Consider the following 16,489-nt stretch of genomic DNA (forward strand, 5'->3'; position numbering starts at 1 on the left):
AAAGCAAATTTCTTTAAACCTCTCCCTGCAAGGCAGAGAAACAACATTGTTTGCTATGAATGCAAAAATAATAGCATTCAAGAAGAAGCTGGAGCTTTGGAGGAGGAGGGTTGATGTGGCATTACCAATGAGTTTCCATTATTAGCAGATACTCTTGAGGACCTGGAGTATGATCTTTCATTTGTTGCTCAACGAATAGGACACCATTTAAATGCTCTCAGAACAAGTCTCAAAAAGTACTTTCCAAGGGACAAGTGTAACCTGAATGACTGGGTGGTTCAGCCTTTTCTTGCGGACATAATGGCTCATCTCCCAATACAACTCCAGGAGGAACTAATGGAGCTTCAAAGTGACTGCATACTGGAGAGACAATTCCCAAAATTGTCTTTGGGTGGATTTTGGCAAAATGTGTCTGCAGAGTTTCCAATGTTATTCAAATCTGCAGTCAATGTACTGTTACCTTTCAGCACCTCGTACCTTTGCGAGATTGGCTTCTCAGCACTTGCAGCCTTGAAGACTAAATATCGGTCAAAGCAAGAGGTGGAAGAATTGAACCCAATATTGACAGGCTGGCTGCTGAAAGACAGGCCCCACCATTCACACTAGTTCTCCAATATGTCACTGTACAACTTGCAAGTGATAGCATTGATAGTAATCTCAAAGTTGTTGTACTTAAGAAACAAATTGTTACATCACTTGCATGTCAAACGTTACTGTAGGACAGCAATATTAGCCTTTTACCTTTGTGGGAAATAAATATCCAACACAATTTTTTAGTCAAGTCCTCTGTATTTTAGCAAAAAAAATCTGAATGCTGTTTTCACAAATACTTTTTCTGTAATCTAATTTAAGTTATTGCAAGCAATGATTTTGAAAGAATTTTGTTTGGCATCCACACCTCCATTTGAGGCACCATTCTACGCCAGCGTGCGATAATCGTTTGCAACCGATTACAATTTTGGGGTTCTTGTGTATATGGGAGACCACGCCAGGTACATTTTCTTAGGGAGGGCTCGGGATCAAAACGTTTGAAGACAACTGACTTAGAGCAATGTGGCCGGAGGGGGCAGGCACCTTTGTTGCTTTGAAGCTAAGCAGGGTCAGTCCCGGTTACTGCATGGATGGAAGACGGTCCACAGTTCCGGATGCCATGTGTTTTCTTAGTTTTAAATATTTCATAACACACTAAGAAAACACACAGCATCCACATTATTTTTTTTAAAAAACATGCTTATTTAATCTTTGAAAGTATTGCACTTAGAGACCATTCTTTTGCTGAATTACATTCTGGTATTTGTAGTTTCTCAGTCAAGATGGGGGTGGTGGTGGTGATAATGGGACAATTGTACACTTTTTGCCTAACATAGTTCGATAATGATTTAGAGTATTGTTGAAAGCCAGACATGTGGGTGAGGATGGGAAAGGAGAGGGCAAGTAAGTTAAGAGTATTTATCCAGGATATGGCAAGAGATTTTGCAATCCTGGACAGTAGTGCAGTTATTGGCCCCCAATTGTGGCTGATTTGCAGGGCACAAGTAAAGGACACATGTGGGTGGACAGCGTAAAAATATTTCAGAGAGCGGACGCAACCCCTTGGTTTTATTTTTAGGTTGGTAAGCTTGCTCAAGTATTTGGCTACCAGGAGTTTATTCAGGTTGTCATGTTCCTAGGGCAGACGCATACCCACAATACCACAAGCATTTTGGGATTTTCTTTTCCATGGAAAGGTTCACGACAGATTGCTGGGTTTAAAAGGTGAGCCCCTTTAATACTTTGCCAGCATATCTATTGTAACATTTTCTCTCTCAGGTTATTTTTCTGGTGTTGATTACTTTTTGTGCTATTTTGTTTTGCACACTTTCTTCTAAGGGGAAGGTCAATTTAACTACATTTGTATCTTTCACTTTAAGATATGTTCATTTACAGAGCGTATATTAATGGGTGCCAGCTTTGGATTTTCGCTATGGGGCAAAAGTATCTGGCTGATTTTATTCAAGCAGCCGGTCATATTTTTCCCTTTTCATGCTGCTTAAATGCGGTTAGTTGGGGTCATGCAATCTATTACAACATTCACCAAAAGAACGGCCATAAAACAAGGGGCTTTTAGTACTCTGCTTAACCAAAGTGTGTGATCCTTGGCAAATAATGTAATTGCACAGCACATTAACTAAAAACATTTTGAGTTCTCAAAGCATGCAATCTTTTTATACATAACAATACCACTGCCAAAACAGGTCAAAATAAGTTTGTGATTGAGAAACGTCTTTGTGTGATGGGTTGCAAATGTTTTGAAATACAGCATGGCCGTCCGTGCCCACGGGCCATGGCCAAAGACCATGTCTAGCATGTCTAGTGGTCTGGAAGTGTTTTAAAATGGATAGTGGTCACAGCCAAAGGCCGTGCCCACTGACTATGCCCGAAGACCATGGATAGTGGTCTGGCAGTGTTGTAAAAATCTATGGAATAAAAAACGACCTTGAAATTCAAGCAAACAACGTTAGTTTCAGGGACGTTAAGGTGAGAAATTAAAGCAACAAAACCCCTGAAATTCAGCTAAACCACATTAACTTTGCGTCCCCTGTTGCGCAGCCTATGACCACAATCAGCGCCACGATGCCCCAGGGCTGCAGTGTGCGCTTTATAAAGGTAAAAAAATAAAAAGAGGACAACACAGATGACATCACTAATGACAGCACTGATGAAATCACTGGCGATATCGATAATGGCATCATAAATGACATCAAGGAATATTTAACTAATGAAATCAGATGCAAGATCAATCTACGTATATGTCCATATTTAGACCACCCATATGTTTCTACAAATGTGATATTAGCATTTTAGAATAGTTCGTAACAAGAAGTACATTGATTAAAACAGTAAACAGCTACATATGCATCATATCACTACTTGTAAAGCTTTCCTTTGTAGTACATTGGTAAAAGATGATATCTGAATTCAAAAATAGTACACTGCTTAGAATGTTCCCGTTTGCGCAAAATATATCCGAGACATGTTCACTGTAATATAATCTAGATATACATTTACAAAACAAATTAGTGAAAATAAATAGAAAGCAACATATGTTGAACCCTAAATATTTATGTTTTAAAATAAACATACTACTCAATTACTTTATTGCAAGAAAAATGTGTACACATATCACTTTCTAAATGACATGAGAAGTGCTTTAAAACAGGGGACAACTAAGTATTAGGATATATTTTACATACATGGGTATTCAGAAAAGGAGTATTTCTCTAAATGTACATATGTATAGAAAAGAAATTAAGTTTTAAAAATCAACTGTTTGCTTGAAACAATTTACATACATTCTGTGTCTTTTGTAAGTGATTGCTGTGTTAAAACTGAACTAAAACATACTGCACAAAGTTAAAAGTGATCTTTAAATAGTATCCACTTTTTAATACATTGACTTGTTTGTATGTCATAGACAAAGTCATTAGTGAGGTCACCAGTGATGTCATCATTGTGGTCATAGGCTGCGAAACAGGGAGCACAAAGTTAAGGTGGCTTTAGCTAAATTCCAGGGTTTTGTTGCGTTACCTTAACGTCTGTGCAATTAAAAATGTTTCCTTGAATATGTATATTCAAGGAAAAAACTTTGGTTGGACCCCCATGTCTGGCGTCAAAAATACTCTGATTTATAAAGATAACTTAAGTACACATACCATAGTGTCACTCAAATATATAAATCCTTATAGAACTAGGTTAGGCAAAAAGTGTACAATTGTGGCATTATTCCCCCCCATCTTGAATGCAATTCAGTAAAAGGCAACATAAATGGTCTCGGAGTGCAATACTTTCAAGGACTGACAGTAGCACGTTTTTAAAAAAAAGAATGCGGATGGCGTTTATTTTTTAGTGTGTTATGAGATATTGAACACAAATGGCATCTGGGACTGTGGACAGTCTCCCATCCCTGCAGTAAGCAGGTCCGGCAAAAAACCTTTTTTTGTCTATGGTAAACATGTTGCCCGAGCCAACAGTTATTAGCAATTCATTTTTTCGAGGTTCCCATTGAAGTCCGACTCACCTTAACTATAGGTCGCCAGTCGCTACCCCTATAACAGCTCTGAGCTGGGGTGAAATCCGCCGAAAAATCGCGCTCATACCGCCGGCGGGAAATCCGCCGGCGGTATGAGCGCGAAATTTCACCATTGAGCCCAATGGGGAATGGGGCATTCCTGAATGGGCTCAATGGGGAATGGGGATTTCCAAATCCGCCAAACCCATGATCCCGCGCTAATAACGCAGGTGGGTTTGGCGGTAGGGCAGATAGCGCCAGCGCTATTAGCGCCGGCGTTACCGCCCAACTCGTGATTTTGGCCCTTAGCCTAGCATTTCTCTGCTGAGTTGCCACTCATGCTCCTCGGGTGGAGGAGTTCTGATCAGAGTATCTGCTAGGGCATCGAGTTCCCCTGGAACATGTTGAGAGACTAGGAACATGTGCAGCTTGAGTGCCCACGTCCACATTCTTTTGGATAGCCTGGACAGACTTGGAGAGATTGTGCCTCCCTGCTTGTTTATGTAAAACATGGCAGTGTTGCTGTCTGTGAGGAATTGTACTGTTTGACCTGTTAAATGCACCTGAAAGGCTTGTAGGGCCTTGAGTACTACTAGTTAACATGTGATTTTGGGCAGTGATCTGTGTCCACAGGCCATGAGCTGTGTGGTGAAGATAATGGGCTCCCCATCCGGAGAGTGAGGCGTCTGTTCTAACTATCGCTTGCACTGGAGGATTGTGAAAGGGTTTTCCCTTTAAAAGATTCTCCTTTGTCCACCAGCGTAGCACTTACACTAGGGTTAGCGAAACAACCACTAGATTGTCACACTGACTGCTTGCCTGAGACCACTGTTTCGCTAAACTACTCTTGCATTGGGTGCATGCGCAATCGTGCAAGTGGAACTAGGTAAATGCATGAATTCATCATCCCGAGCAAGTACATTGCTTTGCGTACGGTTATTTGGCAACCGGCCAGATACCGAGGTATTTGCAGCAGTATATTTTGTACTCTTTCGTTTTAGTGGGAAGACTAGCCCCTCTTCCGTTATTATGACAGCTCCTAGGAACCGTTTGGTTTTGCTTGGAACAAGACGATGTTTTCTCGTTGACTGAGAATCCCATTTGGAACAGAAGATTGATTGTTCTTTGGGTGTTTTGCTTGCATTTTCGAGGGGATTCCCCCGTTATCAGCCAGTCGTCCAGATAAGAGTACACTGGGATTGATTTGCTGCGTAAATGCATCGCCACTACCGCTAAAACATTGGTGAATACCCTTGGAGCTGAGGCTATGCCGAAGGGTAGCACCTTCAATTGGTAGTGTTGATTTGCTATTTTAAAGCACTGGAATTCTCTGTGCACTGGGAACAAATATGAAAGTATGCATCTTTCATGTCCGAAATTGCCATGTAGTCCCCTTGTTTTAGCAGTGGAAATGCTACTTGTAGCATAGTCATGCAAAATCTCGGAGGCTTGACATATGTGTTTGCAGGGCGCAGGTCTTCATTGAACAGATACCCTTATTTACTTGGTTTGCCGGGACAATTTCTATGGCGATCTTTAGTAGAAGTGCTTTGAGCTCTTCCAGCAGAATGCACAGTTCCTCCATCATCGTTTTTCTTTGTCTTGGCAGGTGCTTGGGTGGAGTTTGTATAAGTTCTATGCAATAGCCTCACTCCACAGTGGAAAGTACCCACTTGTCTGGCGTGATGCCCTCCCATGTGTGGGTAAAATAAGAAATGCAACCTCCTACTGGAGAGGCATGGGAGGGGACATGGAGCAGGTCGTCATTGCTTTGGTGGGGTGGAGCCTCTGGAGAAGGAGCATGCACCTCTACCTCTCGACCTTCTGGGTCCCCTTTGAAAATTTTGTTGGGAGGATTGCCCCTGCGAGGAACCCCAAGATGAAATCTGCCCATCCTGGTTGTAGTTGGAGGACCACTGCAAGTGTTGTCCTCTAAACTGGCATGTATTAAATGTGCCTCTCTGCACAAAGGGTTTGTTTGTGAGCTGTCCCAGGGATTGGATACTCCTCCTTTGCACTTTCCAGTGGCTCCTCACTTAATTTCCCAAATAAGGCGTTAGGCTCAAATGGCATATTTAAAAGGGTGGCATGGGTTTCCAGCTTGAAACCTGATGGACGTAGCCATGCATGGCGTTTTATGAGGGTACGTACCCTCAGCTACTATTCTGCCTGCATTATCTGCTGCGTCCAGATTATTTTTCAGGATGCAGCTTGCAACTTGTTTACCTTTAGCTACTGTTTTCAAAAGTGGTGTTTTTAGGGGCTTCGGGCCAAGTCCATCTATTGTGAGATCTCATCCCACTTACGGCAATTATAACTCGCCAGGAGTGTTGTGGGCTATCCTTACTTAGCAAGCAGCCGATAAAGCTACTTTCGACGCAATGTGTACATCTTTTTGCTCTCCTTTACGGGAGAGGCTTCGGCAGAGGCTAAAGGTGTGCCCGCTCTTTTCCTTGTGGTGGTGACCACGAGAGTCGGGTTTTAGCTGCCCCGTGATGTACAATGGGTCTGACGGGGCTGGTCTAAATATTTCCTCAATGTGAGAGCTGATTGGCCTCGTTAGGTTGGGGGTAAGTAAAGAAGGTTGAATGCGCCTTTGGATAGATTGGAGTAGTGGAATTAACTCTGCTGCAGATCTCTCATCCCTGAGGATGTCCTCTACAATGACCGTCGACATGTGCCTCCTGGGTATCGATTTTAAAATGTTCGGCAGCTATTAAAGGAAGATCATTATACTGCAGCTGGTTATTCACAGGGGGAATCAGCCACAGGTTGGTCAATCTGGTTTAGCGATTGAATGATGTATACATCATCATCATAATAATATTGGTCTGCATCCAACATGTCCCCTTGGTCTCCTTGGTCTGCTATTAAGCCAGAGTCCTGCGAACATGTAGTGTCATAATAGTATAAGTAGTCAGGCATGTGTTGATAGGTAGAGGTACTAGGTTGTGTCACGTCTAGGCGGGGTCTCTTGGCGGCAAGCTGCTTATTAGCTGCTTTGCCTTGAGGTTGCTAAGTTGATCCCGGTGATGATCAAAAAAATTAACAAAGCTAGACATTCTCCTCATAACTCTATCAAACTGTTCCGGGGTCCATTGAGAGGCACTTGGTAAGACAGTGGGAGCAGGGTAGGGAAAGGTTCTGGTGCAGGGGGCTGTTTGTGGTGCATTGCCCCTGAGAGGGTGTCACTAGGGGTAGAGTGTTCCTTATCCTTTGGAACCTGTGTTTTTGAGGATAGCAGTGTCAAAGAGTTGGAGTTTTATGACGCCTTTGAGGAGTGTGTCTGAGACGTGTTTTTTAACGAGTTCTCTCATTTTTTAATTATTAGCAAGGGTCATCGACGGATCTTTCGGCGCATGGTCGCCGGTACCCGAGGACTTGTCCGATTTGCTTGCGGTGTCGGAAATAGGCTTCAGAGTCTGTTTTAGGGGCCTGTCATTTGGCGAACACCGTGGCCCAGAGGACAGGGACTTTTCGGACCTGCCCTTGCAGGCCACGTGTGGCTTTATCAGTCGATGTCGCGGTCGACTGTCGGCCACGGTGGGTGTGTTTAGTGTTTTGTGCTGTGTGGATGCTTGAGCCGCAGGGTGTAGTCTCTGTAGCAGAACCGCCGGCCTGCCTGTTGGAGTCGGGGGCTTGCACGCAGGAATCCGTTGAATCCCGATCGACCTCGTGTCACTTAGGGCACTGATGCTGCCATTGCTGGAGGCTCCCTCAACATCCATGGCGTCCTCGGCCTGCATGCCGTGGTGGGCCCAGCGTTTAGTGTTCAGGTCTTTTAGTGTCTTGGGCCCAAACAGTTTGCAGGACATGCACCATTTTTCGGAATGGTCCCTAGGAAGGCAGACATTACACACCCTGTGTGAATCCATCTAGGGAAACTCCCTGTTACAGGAAGAACAACATTTAAACTGTATGTTTTCCATAGTATGGAAAGATGGCAGCTTGGCGATGTAAAAGGAAGTGTAGGGGAATAGGCATTCTCTAATAAATGAAGATGAATTATGAACTTCCCCACTCTCCCTACTGTACAGGGCCGATGCCCGTTGGGGCCTAGGTAGGCCGCAGACAAACTTCGTCGAGACGGGAGTTGTTGTCGTCAATGAATGGTCTGGTCTTCGAAAGTCGTCGCCGGAGATCTTGCGATGTATGGTCGTCGAAAGGACAGAAAGAAAGTCTACATTTTAAACTTTGAATAAGTAGTGGCGATAGCCAGAAGAAGGAACTCTGCAACTTGTGTCCGACACACGATGGCGGAAAAAAACAATCTCAGGGACCTTGATGTGTGAAGGACCATGGGTACAAGAGACGTCACACTAGGGATAGTATTACTGGCACACCCTGTTGACGTCCATTTTCAAGTTTCGAAAACAAAAAACGTAATGCTCCTCTGCTACCACTAAACGTCGGCCTATACAAAGCACGTGACCCAAGCAGATCCACAAGCCAAGCCTAAGAAATAAATGTATATATATATATATACATCCATATGGATGGATGTGGGAAGTCATGACCAGCTTAACTCGGGGCCTTCCCTTTGCAAAGCCCATGAGCCTACGAGCAAATACATATTATAAGAGAAGGGAGTCACAATGACATACAAAATGGGGGACATCACCAGTAACGCGCCGATTTAAGCTGGTAATGACTTCAAGATCCACTGAATTTCAAGAGCTTGGTTGCGTTAAATCTGCTCAAGGTAGCAACTTTTTAACTGATTTTTTTTTTCCATAGTTTTGTTATACCATAGTTATTTTACAGGCCACTAGCCATGGCCAGTGGCCGTGTCCACTGCACTCTTCGCCCAATATCATTCTTTCGTGCCCTATAGATAGGGCCTATCTTTTTAAAACACTGGCTTTCTTTCCTGCTCACTAGTCACGGCCTTCGCCCATAACCACTGGCCCCGACCCCTTTACATGTTGCCCCAATAGCCCTCTTCCGGTCCCACTAGCCATGGCCTCTGGCCATGCCCAGTATCCTCGGTTTCCTAAATGGGCCCATTAGCCGCCATGGCCTTCGGCCAGGACTAGTGGCCCCAGCCGTGGCCACACCACTAGGTTTCTTTTGGGCAGACTAGCCAGGGCTTTTCACAGTGGCCCCTTGGGGTCCACTAGCCATTGCCTTCGTCCGTGCCCACTTTCCATATTGCGCCATTCGTTTCCATAAAGTAACCCAGTAACCATAGCCTTCGGCCACCCATTACCACTTACCTCACTGTAGCTGTTAAATTCTACTTTTTTTGTCTTAATCTCATTTCTTTTTTAAACATTTCCCCCATAACCGCAGTTATCAATGTACTACAGATAATGTTTCTTAACAACTTTTTCATTTTCTAACGAATGGTTCCCAAATTTCATCCAAATTCCTGAAACAAGTCAAAAGGTGTTAGCCTAGCTCAGACTCTCTGCTGTAAAATGCACCAAGGCTGATATAAAGTTTTTAAGGAATAGGGGGCATCTCCTTCTCTGTCAAATATTTTTAAATCTACTGGATGGATTTACCCCAAACCAGTCAAGACATTTAAGTTATCGCTTTGTGTCCAAGTGGTTTCCTATTTGGTCCAAATGTGCCAAGCAGTTTTTGCACTACGGGTGTTAAAAAACGTCACTTTTTCTTTATGCGAGTATTATAGATACAGCCTGGGCCTGCTTGCTGGGGGGGTTTCCCAGATCGCAGAAACTTAAGCATGTTAGTAAATTGAAAGATGTAGCATATGTGCTCGCAAAAAGAAGGATAGCCATGGAATGGAAGACATGTCACAGGCCACGGGTGGAGGTGTGGTGGAAAGAGGTGCAGAAATGGGCAGAGGCAGAAACCATGGTCTGGCAAGAGGCGAGCAATGCAGGGGGGGAGGAAGAGACAGATACCCTGATGGCATGGAAATCATTGGCAGTGGAATTATTTGGAACGATACAAGATCTGACAGAATCCACAGAAAAAGAGACCCCACCATGCGAGGCAGATACAAAGTGAGTGGAATAAATAGGCTCGTAAGGGGGGGAGGGATAAGGGGAGCAGTGACCGAAAGTAAGCAATGAACAATTGAGCTGTTGATATATGCACTGCGTGTGTGGTTTGTATTGTTTTTTGTTTGAATAAACCAATAAAAGTGTTTTTTAAAAAAAAATAATAATTTCTTTCTGCAAAAAGGAATAGGCTGAAAATTGTAACTGTGGTGTTTTGTTTTCTTAACTTTTTAATTTTAGAACGTATTGTTCCCAATATTTGCAGTTTGGGGGTGGCCCTTGACTAACTTTTTGTTTTGAAAATGTTATCCAAATCCATCCATCAAGTCAAAATTGACTAGCAAGAGAAGTTTGGGAAAAAAACACAGCTTTTTATTTCTGAAAATCCTGTCGGGCTCTCTGCTGCATTGCACCATGGGAGATATCACTATAATTTAGGGGAGAAGGGGGTGGCCCCTTCTCCGTCAAATATTAAAGAAATTGCTGAAAGTAATAACTTCTTTATTTTTTAACAGATCCATCACATAATTCCTACTCTGAGCCCATAAGTAAAATTTCGGCCAAATTTGACTGGTATGACTGATTTGGCTGAAATTTTGAAAACCAAATTATAGTCACGCACCCAGAACATTTTGGGAAAGATCCATTAAAACATACAAATGTTATTAAGAAAGTAAAAAATACACTTAGGTGGATTGATTCGAACAAGGGAACAGGGTTGCCTCTTGGCTTGAGTAATGCTCATTCTTCCTATTAAAATTACTTCTGCTTTTAACGACTATTCATTCTTAGTTTTATAAGGTTCAGTGTTCAAAGGGAAAACACTTTTAGGTATAGGCAACCACTCTTTAGGGTACATCTTTGATCTTTGTAAGGTTTGTATTCCCACGTATTAACACGTAGACACTCTACTCCGGTCGGGAATCAGACTTGGTCACACACAACCTTCCTTTGATGTCAAAAGATCTCGTAACAAGTGTGAAAGTCAGCATCAGAGTTTTCGGAGTACTTCAGAAAGCGTTCCGTGGTTATTGGAGACACATGACCACTCCAGCAACATATAAATGAACCTGAGAGCCAGTCTTAGCTCCAAGAACACTGCGGTTGCGGGCTGCTGCCAATTCCCGTCTTCTTCCTCTTCTACTACGGTTTTAGGCACATTTGGGACCCACACCACTCTGCAGCACAGGTGTCTTCGGTCTGGACACACCAACTGGGAGTCTCCTGAACTCCTTTGTCCCTCAGTTTGCTTCTTGCTATGGGCCTCGGACTCCAGCACCGTCACGGCTCTGCAATTACAGTCACTAGGCTCACCTTGCAAGACCGTCGCTTTCAGTGCAGTGAAGGCAAGGCAGGGTTTGTGAACACAGGAGCCTCTCAGAACTTGGGAGGTGAAATCTGCTATCTCCACATCCAGACATCCCTTAAGTGATCACACTTCCTCATGAACTGCCAGCCTCATGCTCTTCTCCTACTACTACTACTACTGCCAGCCGTTCAGCTACTTTCCCAGCTACTTTGCTTCATAGGTGGGGCAATCGATTTCAGGTGCAGACCATTACTGTTAATTGCCAGAGACTGGAAAAGGATGTTATCCCTAATTTCCTGTCCTCTTCTTCGTCTCAGTTCCTATGGGATTCTGGAACATGTAGTTCTGATATATTTTTAAAGGTAGATTTAATTCCCTTAATATTGTTAATAGAGGGGCAGTAGTTTTAACCCTATTGAAAGATGTGATAAAAAAAGGCAATACTTCGCTATTCCTCAAAGTGTATCCTTGGTATGAGGAAGACCTTTGCTTTTAGGGACAAAAAGGATTCTCTCTTTTAGTAGAATATGTTTGGTTGTTACAACTTTAGGGTTTACCACCTTAATATTAGCAGGAGTTTCAGATATATTAAAATGACAATAAGCCATAACCTTTTCTGGCATAGTGGCAAGAATGTCCCCTTCACAGGATAAATACTGTGTCTCATCCCATATAATTTCCTCACTACCCTGGGCTGTGTCTCCACCCAGGTTATCCTCCTGCAGTACACCACCCCCAGGGTCGGGATCAGGAAGCGTCTGCCCTCCCCTGGCAACCTGGGAGGAGACTTTAGGCAGGATATTAGTGAAGGATCTGCAGGATCCTTCACAGACCCACACAGGTACGGCAGAACCAGTCAGGGAGACTCAGAGAAAGCCCAGAGGGATCTGGGATCAATGTGAAAGAGTACAAGAGGGTGAAAGAAGGAGTCGAGGACCCACTTCAGAATAAAGAGACATTTGCAGATGTGTTTAATCCTACAGTCAAGTCTGGCAGGATAGTTGACCAGACTTGGCGTTACAGTTTTGAGTTGGAGGAAGAAACAAGGGGATTGGACTCCCCCCACCCACTGTTTTGATATTGGGACCTGTGTCACTCATTGTGTTTGCACGTCATGAACTGAACTTTATAAGACTGTGTCCAGAGGGCGAGAGAAGCCTTCCCCTGTATTAAGACGACACCCAGTTTTTCCATAGTTACATTAGTTTAAGGGCTGCAAATAAGTTTGGACGCAGGACGTTGGACATTTTACATTACGGACATACTGACAGGGTCTTTAGTATTTTTGGTGATGTAGGGCAACCCCTCATATTTATGGTCCTTTTCTTTTACATTTATAAGAAAAGTCTTTGCCAAAAAGCATGCCACCACTGTGTCAGACGCAGACTTCTGACACAACAAAACCCTTGAACGCGCCGGGTTAAGCTGGTCATGACTTCCCACATTGGCTTCATTTGAAGGGTTTTGTTGCATTAAATCTGGTCAATTTAACTGCACTTTAGAGTTTTTCAGTGAATATATACATGTCTATCAAGGAAACAACTTTAGTTGCATGGACGTTAAGACACAACAAAACCCCTGAAATGCAGCTAAAGCACACTTTTGCACAGCCTGTGACCACAATGATGACATCTTAGATGACCTCACTGATGGCATCCCGGATGGCATCACTGGTGCCATCACTTATAACATTATATATGACAACAATGATTAGTTAACTGATGGTATCAGACATAAGATCGCTAGGTATTTGCACAGATTTGGACCACCCATACGTTTCTACATATGTGAATTTATTATTTTTGGCTAGTTCATAACAATGAGTACATTGTGAAAAAAAGTCAACAGATAGACATTCATCACATCATACATCGAACCTTCTCCCTCTCCCTATCACCACCTCGTACTCCTCCTTCCTCACTTCTCTAAAATCCCACCTACTCCTGTCTCCAACCTGACAGTTCACTGTTTTTAGACAAATGTTCTGCCCTGCACATGTTTATTTTCTGATTGTTTCATGGTAAATTGTTCCGTATATTGTTCTCTGCTATTTGATTCATGAATTAGTATTAACTTGCTTGTAATGTATTTCTTGTTGTTCTATGTAAAGCGCTTTGGCTAAAAGCGCTATATAAAATTCATTAACCACAAATACAAAATACAAATATCACTACTTTCATTTGTAGTAGTTTGGTAAAAGATGATGTCTGAATTACAAGCATGAAGGAGAGCTAGAGGAGACCCACTGCCCCCAGGAGTCGTATCCCACGACCCAGCGATATTAAAAAGGCAGTAGGAGAGTTAAATGGCAATAGAGGACAAAGTGAGTCCCACACCAGGGGCAGGAGCAGGGTGCAGCAGCATCATGGAGAGAAGCATAGAGTCCAGCATAGAGACATCACCAGCTGTCCAAGGAGGTGATACTTCATGGTATAGTGAGCGGGGGTTCCGGGAGACAACCCCGCAGCCTTCCATATAATAAAAAAAAGAAAAAGAAAACGAGGGCTGCGCGGGTGTCCCCCCATCGCCCCGCTCACTATACTTTATGGTATAGTGAGCGGGGGACACCCCTGCAGCCTTCAGTTACAAAAAAAAAAAAAAAAGAAAAGAAAAAAGGACCCTGCAGCGCCAATTCCCGATCACGGAAGTGAAAGGGAACTGGCGCTGCAGGAACCCAGCATGAAGATGAAGGTAAGTGGGGTTTGTTTATGTTGGGCGTGTGGGTGGGGGTGTGCCGAGGGTGTGGGTGGGGGGTGTGTTGTGTGTGAGAATGTATGTGTGTTCGCATGAGAATGGTGCTAACGTTTGGTAGTTCGCACCTTTCTCATGCGAACGATTTGCCTGCGGTACTTTGAGGCGCGGGCAAATCACTCGGATTCGTCCAAGGATAGGGTCTGCGATTGAAGGACCATCCATAAACTGCAAGAAAACTTTTTTCCTTGAATTTCCAAGGTTTTGTTATACCCTAGTTGTTTTCCACGCCACTGGCCATACAACATTTTTCTTTTCTGCATGGTCCTATTGAATTTAACTGCTGTGCCCTCATTTCCTGGCAATGCCAGTTCAGTGGTGAATGTCCGCGCTTTATGCTACACCACAGAAAATAGAACAGAACACTGTTACATAATACAACAGCAGTGAAGCAAATGTTTCTGTATTAGAAAGGCATGTGAGAGGTGATTGTGCATCCAAGGAACACAAGGTATCTATAAACCGATGAAAACTAACACAGAGGTTCATTTTAATATTCAAACTGGTCCAATGTCCCAATGATGTAAGATTTGTGAAACGGTTGCCTTTCTGTTGCCTAGAAAAGCATGTTGTGTATGAAAGCCTGTCTAAAACTAGGAAAGAAGGAAGGCATTCATTTGAATCCACAAACAGGAATCGTGAGATCTCAGGGACGCAAAGGGGCTTATACTTACTGCCGTTGGATCTTTTTGATGTAAGGCAGCTGCAGTCACTTGCTTAAAACCACCAGGGTACCTAAACACAACAAAACAAGAATTCTCTTAGTTAAGGTGAGTGGGAGAGAATGCAGAGACCAAAGCAGAAGATAATCAAGAGATAAACCAAACCTGCATCTTTAGAAAAACGTATTTGCATCTTATTCACTGTACTCGTAACAACTAAGCAAATATTTCAATTATCATTCTCACAATGTCAGTGTAGTGAATACAAGCATACAGCTTTATCAATTAAACGAAAGTGAAAACCTACCTTAGAAACAGAAATTATGGTGACATGAAACAACCCCATGACAACCTGAACACAGGTGTATGTTTTCCTTGAGAAGCTGCAACAGATGATAACTGATCAATCAATGTCAAACCCTTGACTAGAGAATTCTAACACAAGGCATTGATCGCATTTATGGGCCAGGATGTTATTGATCTTATCCCAGTTCGAAAAGTCTATCTAATGCCTGTTGGCAGAAAAATAGGTATTTGGGATGGTTTGAATAAATCAGCACGGCTGCCTTTTGAGTCCCAAACCTATGGTTTCAATCTCCAAACCCCCAGCCACAATGAATCAGGGTCCGAAGGAGGGGGGGGGGTCCATTTAAATGGGATGGGTGCTGTGACACAATCCTCTTCCAGAGCCTCAGTGGATGGTTAGATTGCCAAGAGGGCTAGATGATGCCACAAGATAGGTGATGATAGATGCAGGGGCGGTGTGGAAAGTATACCCTGCCTACCCCTGCCATGCCACATGCAGGAGGCAGGGGATTGTAACAATGTCGTTATTCAATCTTGTCCCTTTTACGAATCGAGATTTGCAGTACAGCGGCTTGCTACATCTTTGAAGGGGCAGGAAATGCTAGTCAAGCCCTGCAATAACCCAATTTCTAAATAAACACTAATCTAGAGGGAAGACATTACTAGCTGATTTGGAACACAAGTGCCACGAGCACAAGCAATCTCTCATCCGCTTGTGTGATATGCATAGATATGGTGTGGGGAGGAAACATTCTGCGGGTGAGAGGAGGGAGACAAGGAAGGTGCTGAAGCTGCAGCCGGGAGGTGGGCAAGCACCCAACTCGCCGATTCCTGCAAAACGTAAAGCCAAGATGGTTGCCTGGTATATTGATACTTCACTCGAAGTCCTGCCCCATTGCCCACTACTGGGAAACATGCAGTCCAAAACACCAGTGACCAAGCAGACACGCTCCCATTTAGGCACACAGAAGCAAATCTCATACAGCCCCAAGTACAGGTTTGGCAAGGGGGGCCTCCACGGCTGGCTTGAAGTCGTAGTGTTGATGTTTGTAGAAGGAGAGAAGAGGGTGGAGAGTTAAAGAGGCAGAAGGATGGTGAAGAACGACAGGAGGTTGAAGGAAATTAGAAAACTGTAGATATGACGGAACAAAAGGGAGGAGGTGGTTAACAACAGCGAGAAGATGGTTAAAAACAAAGGAGTGTGTGGTTAAGAATGGAGTGGATGACGCACTTCTCGCCCCTCCTGTCTCCACTCCCTCCTAACTCTCCTGATCTTGATCCTTTCTCTCAGGCTTCCCCTCTCACTCCATACATACAACAGAATTGTTAGTACTCTCCCAATCCCAAAACTTTACCTTCACTTTCTCAAACATGGCAAAAGCCTCCAAGTCCTTCTCCACCAGCTGCACATTAGTCTATAGTCTCTTGGTCCTCTCACCTC

General features: G+C 43.6%; 1 protein-coding gene across 1 annotated transcript in view; it reads right to left on the bottom strand.

The window, feature by feature from the left end:
• MRPL13 (mitochondrial ribosomal protein L13) overlaps positions 1-16,489 on the bottom strand; it is a 298,977-nt gene that overhangs the window by 178,079 nt on the left and 104,409 nt on the right. Inside the window, exon 4 of the mRNA XM_069621562.1 lies at positions 14,755-14,815. Within this exon, the coding sequence (XP_069477663.1) occupies positions 14,755-14,815 (61 nt within the window). The remainder of the gene's footprint in view (positions 1-14,754; positions 14,816-16,489) is intronic.

This window comes from Ambystoma mexicanum, chromosome 5q, assembly GCF_040938575.1.
Source record: "Ambystoma mexicanum isolate Mex_15411 chromosome 5q, UKY_AmexF1_1, whole genome shotgun sequence".
Taxonomy (NCBI): domain Eukaryota; kingdom Metazoa; phylum Chordata; class Amphibia; order Caudata; family Ambystomatidae; genus Ambystoma; species Ambystoma mexicanum.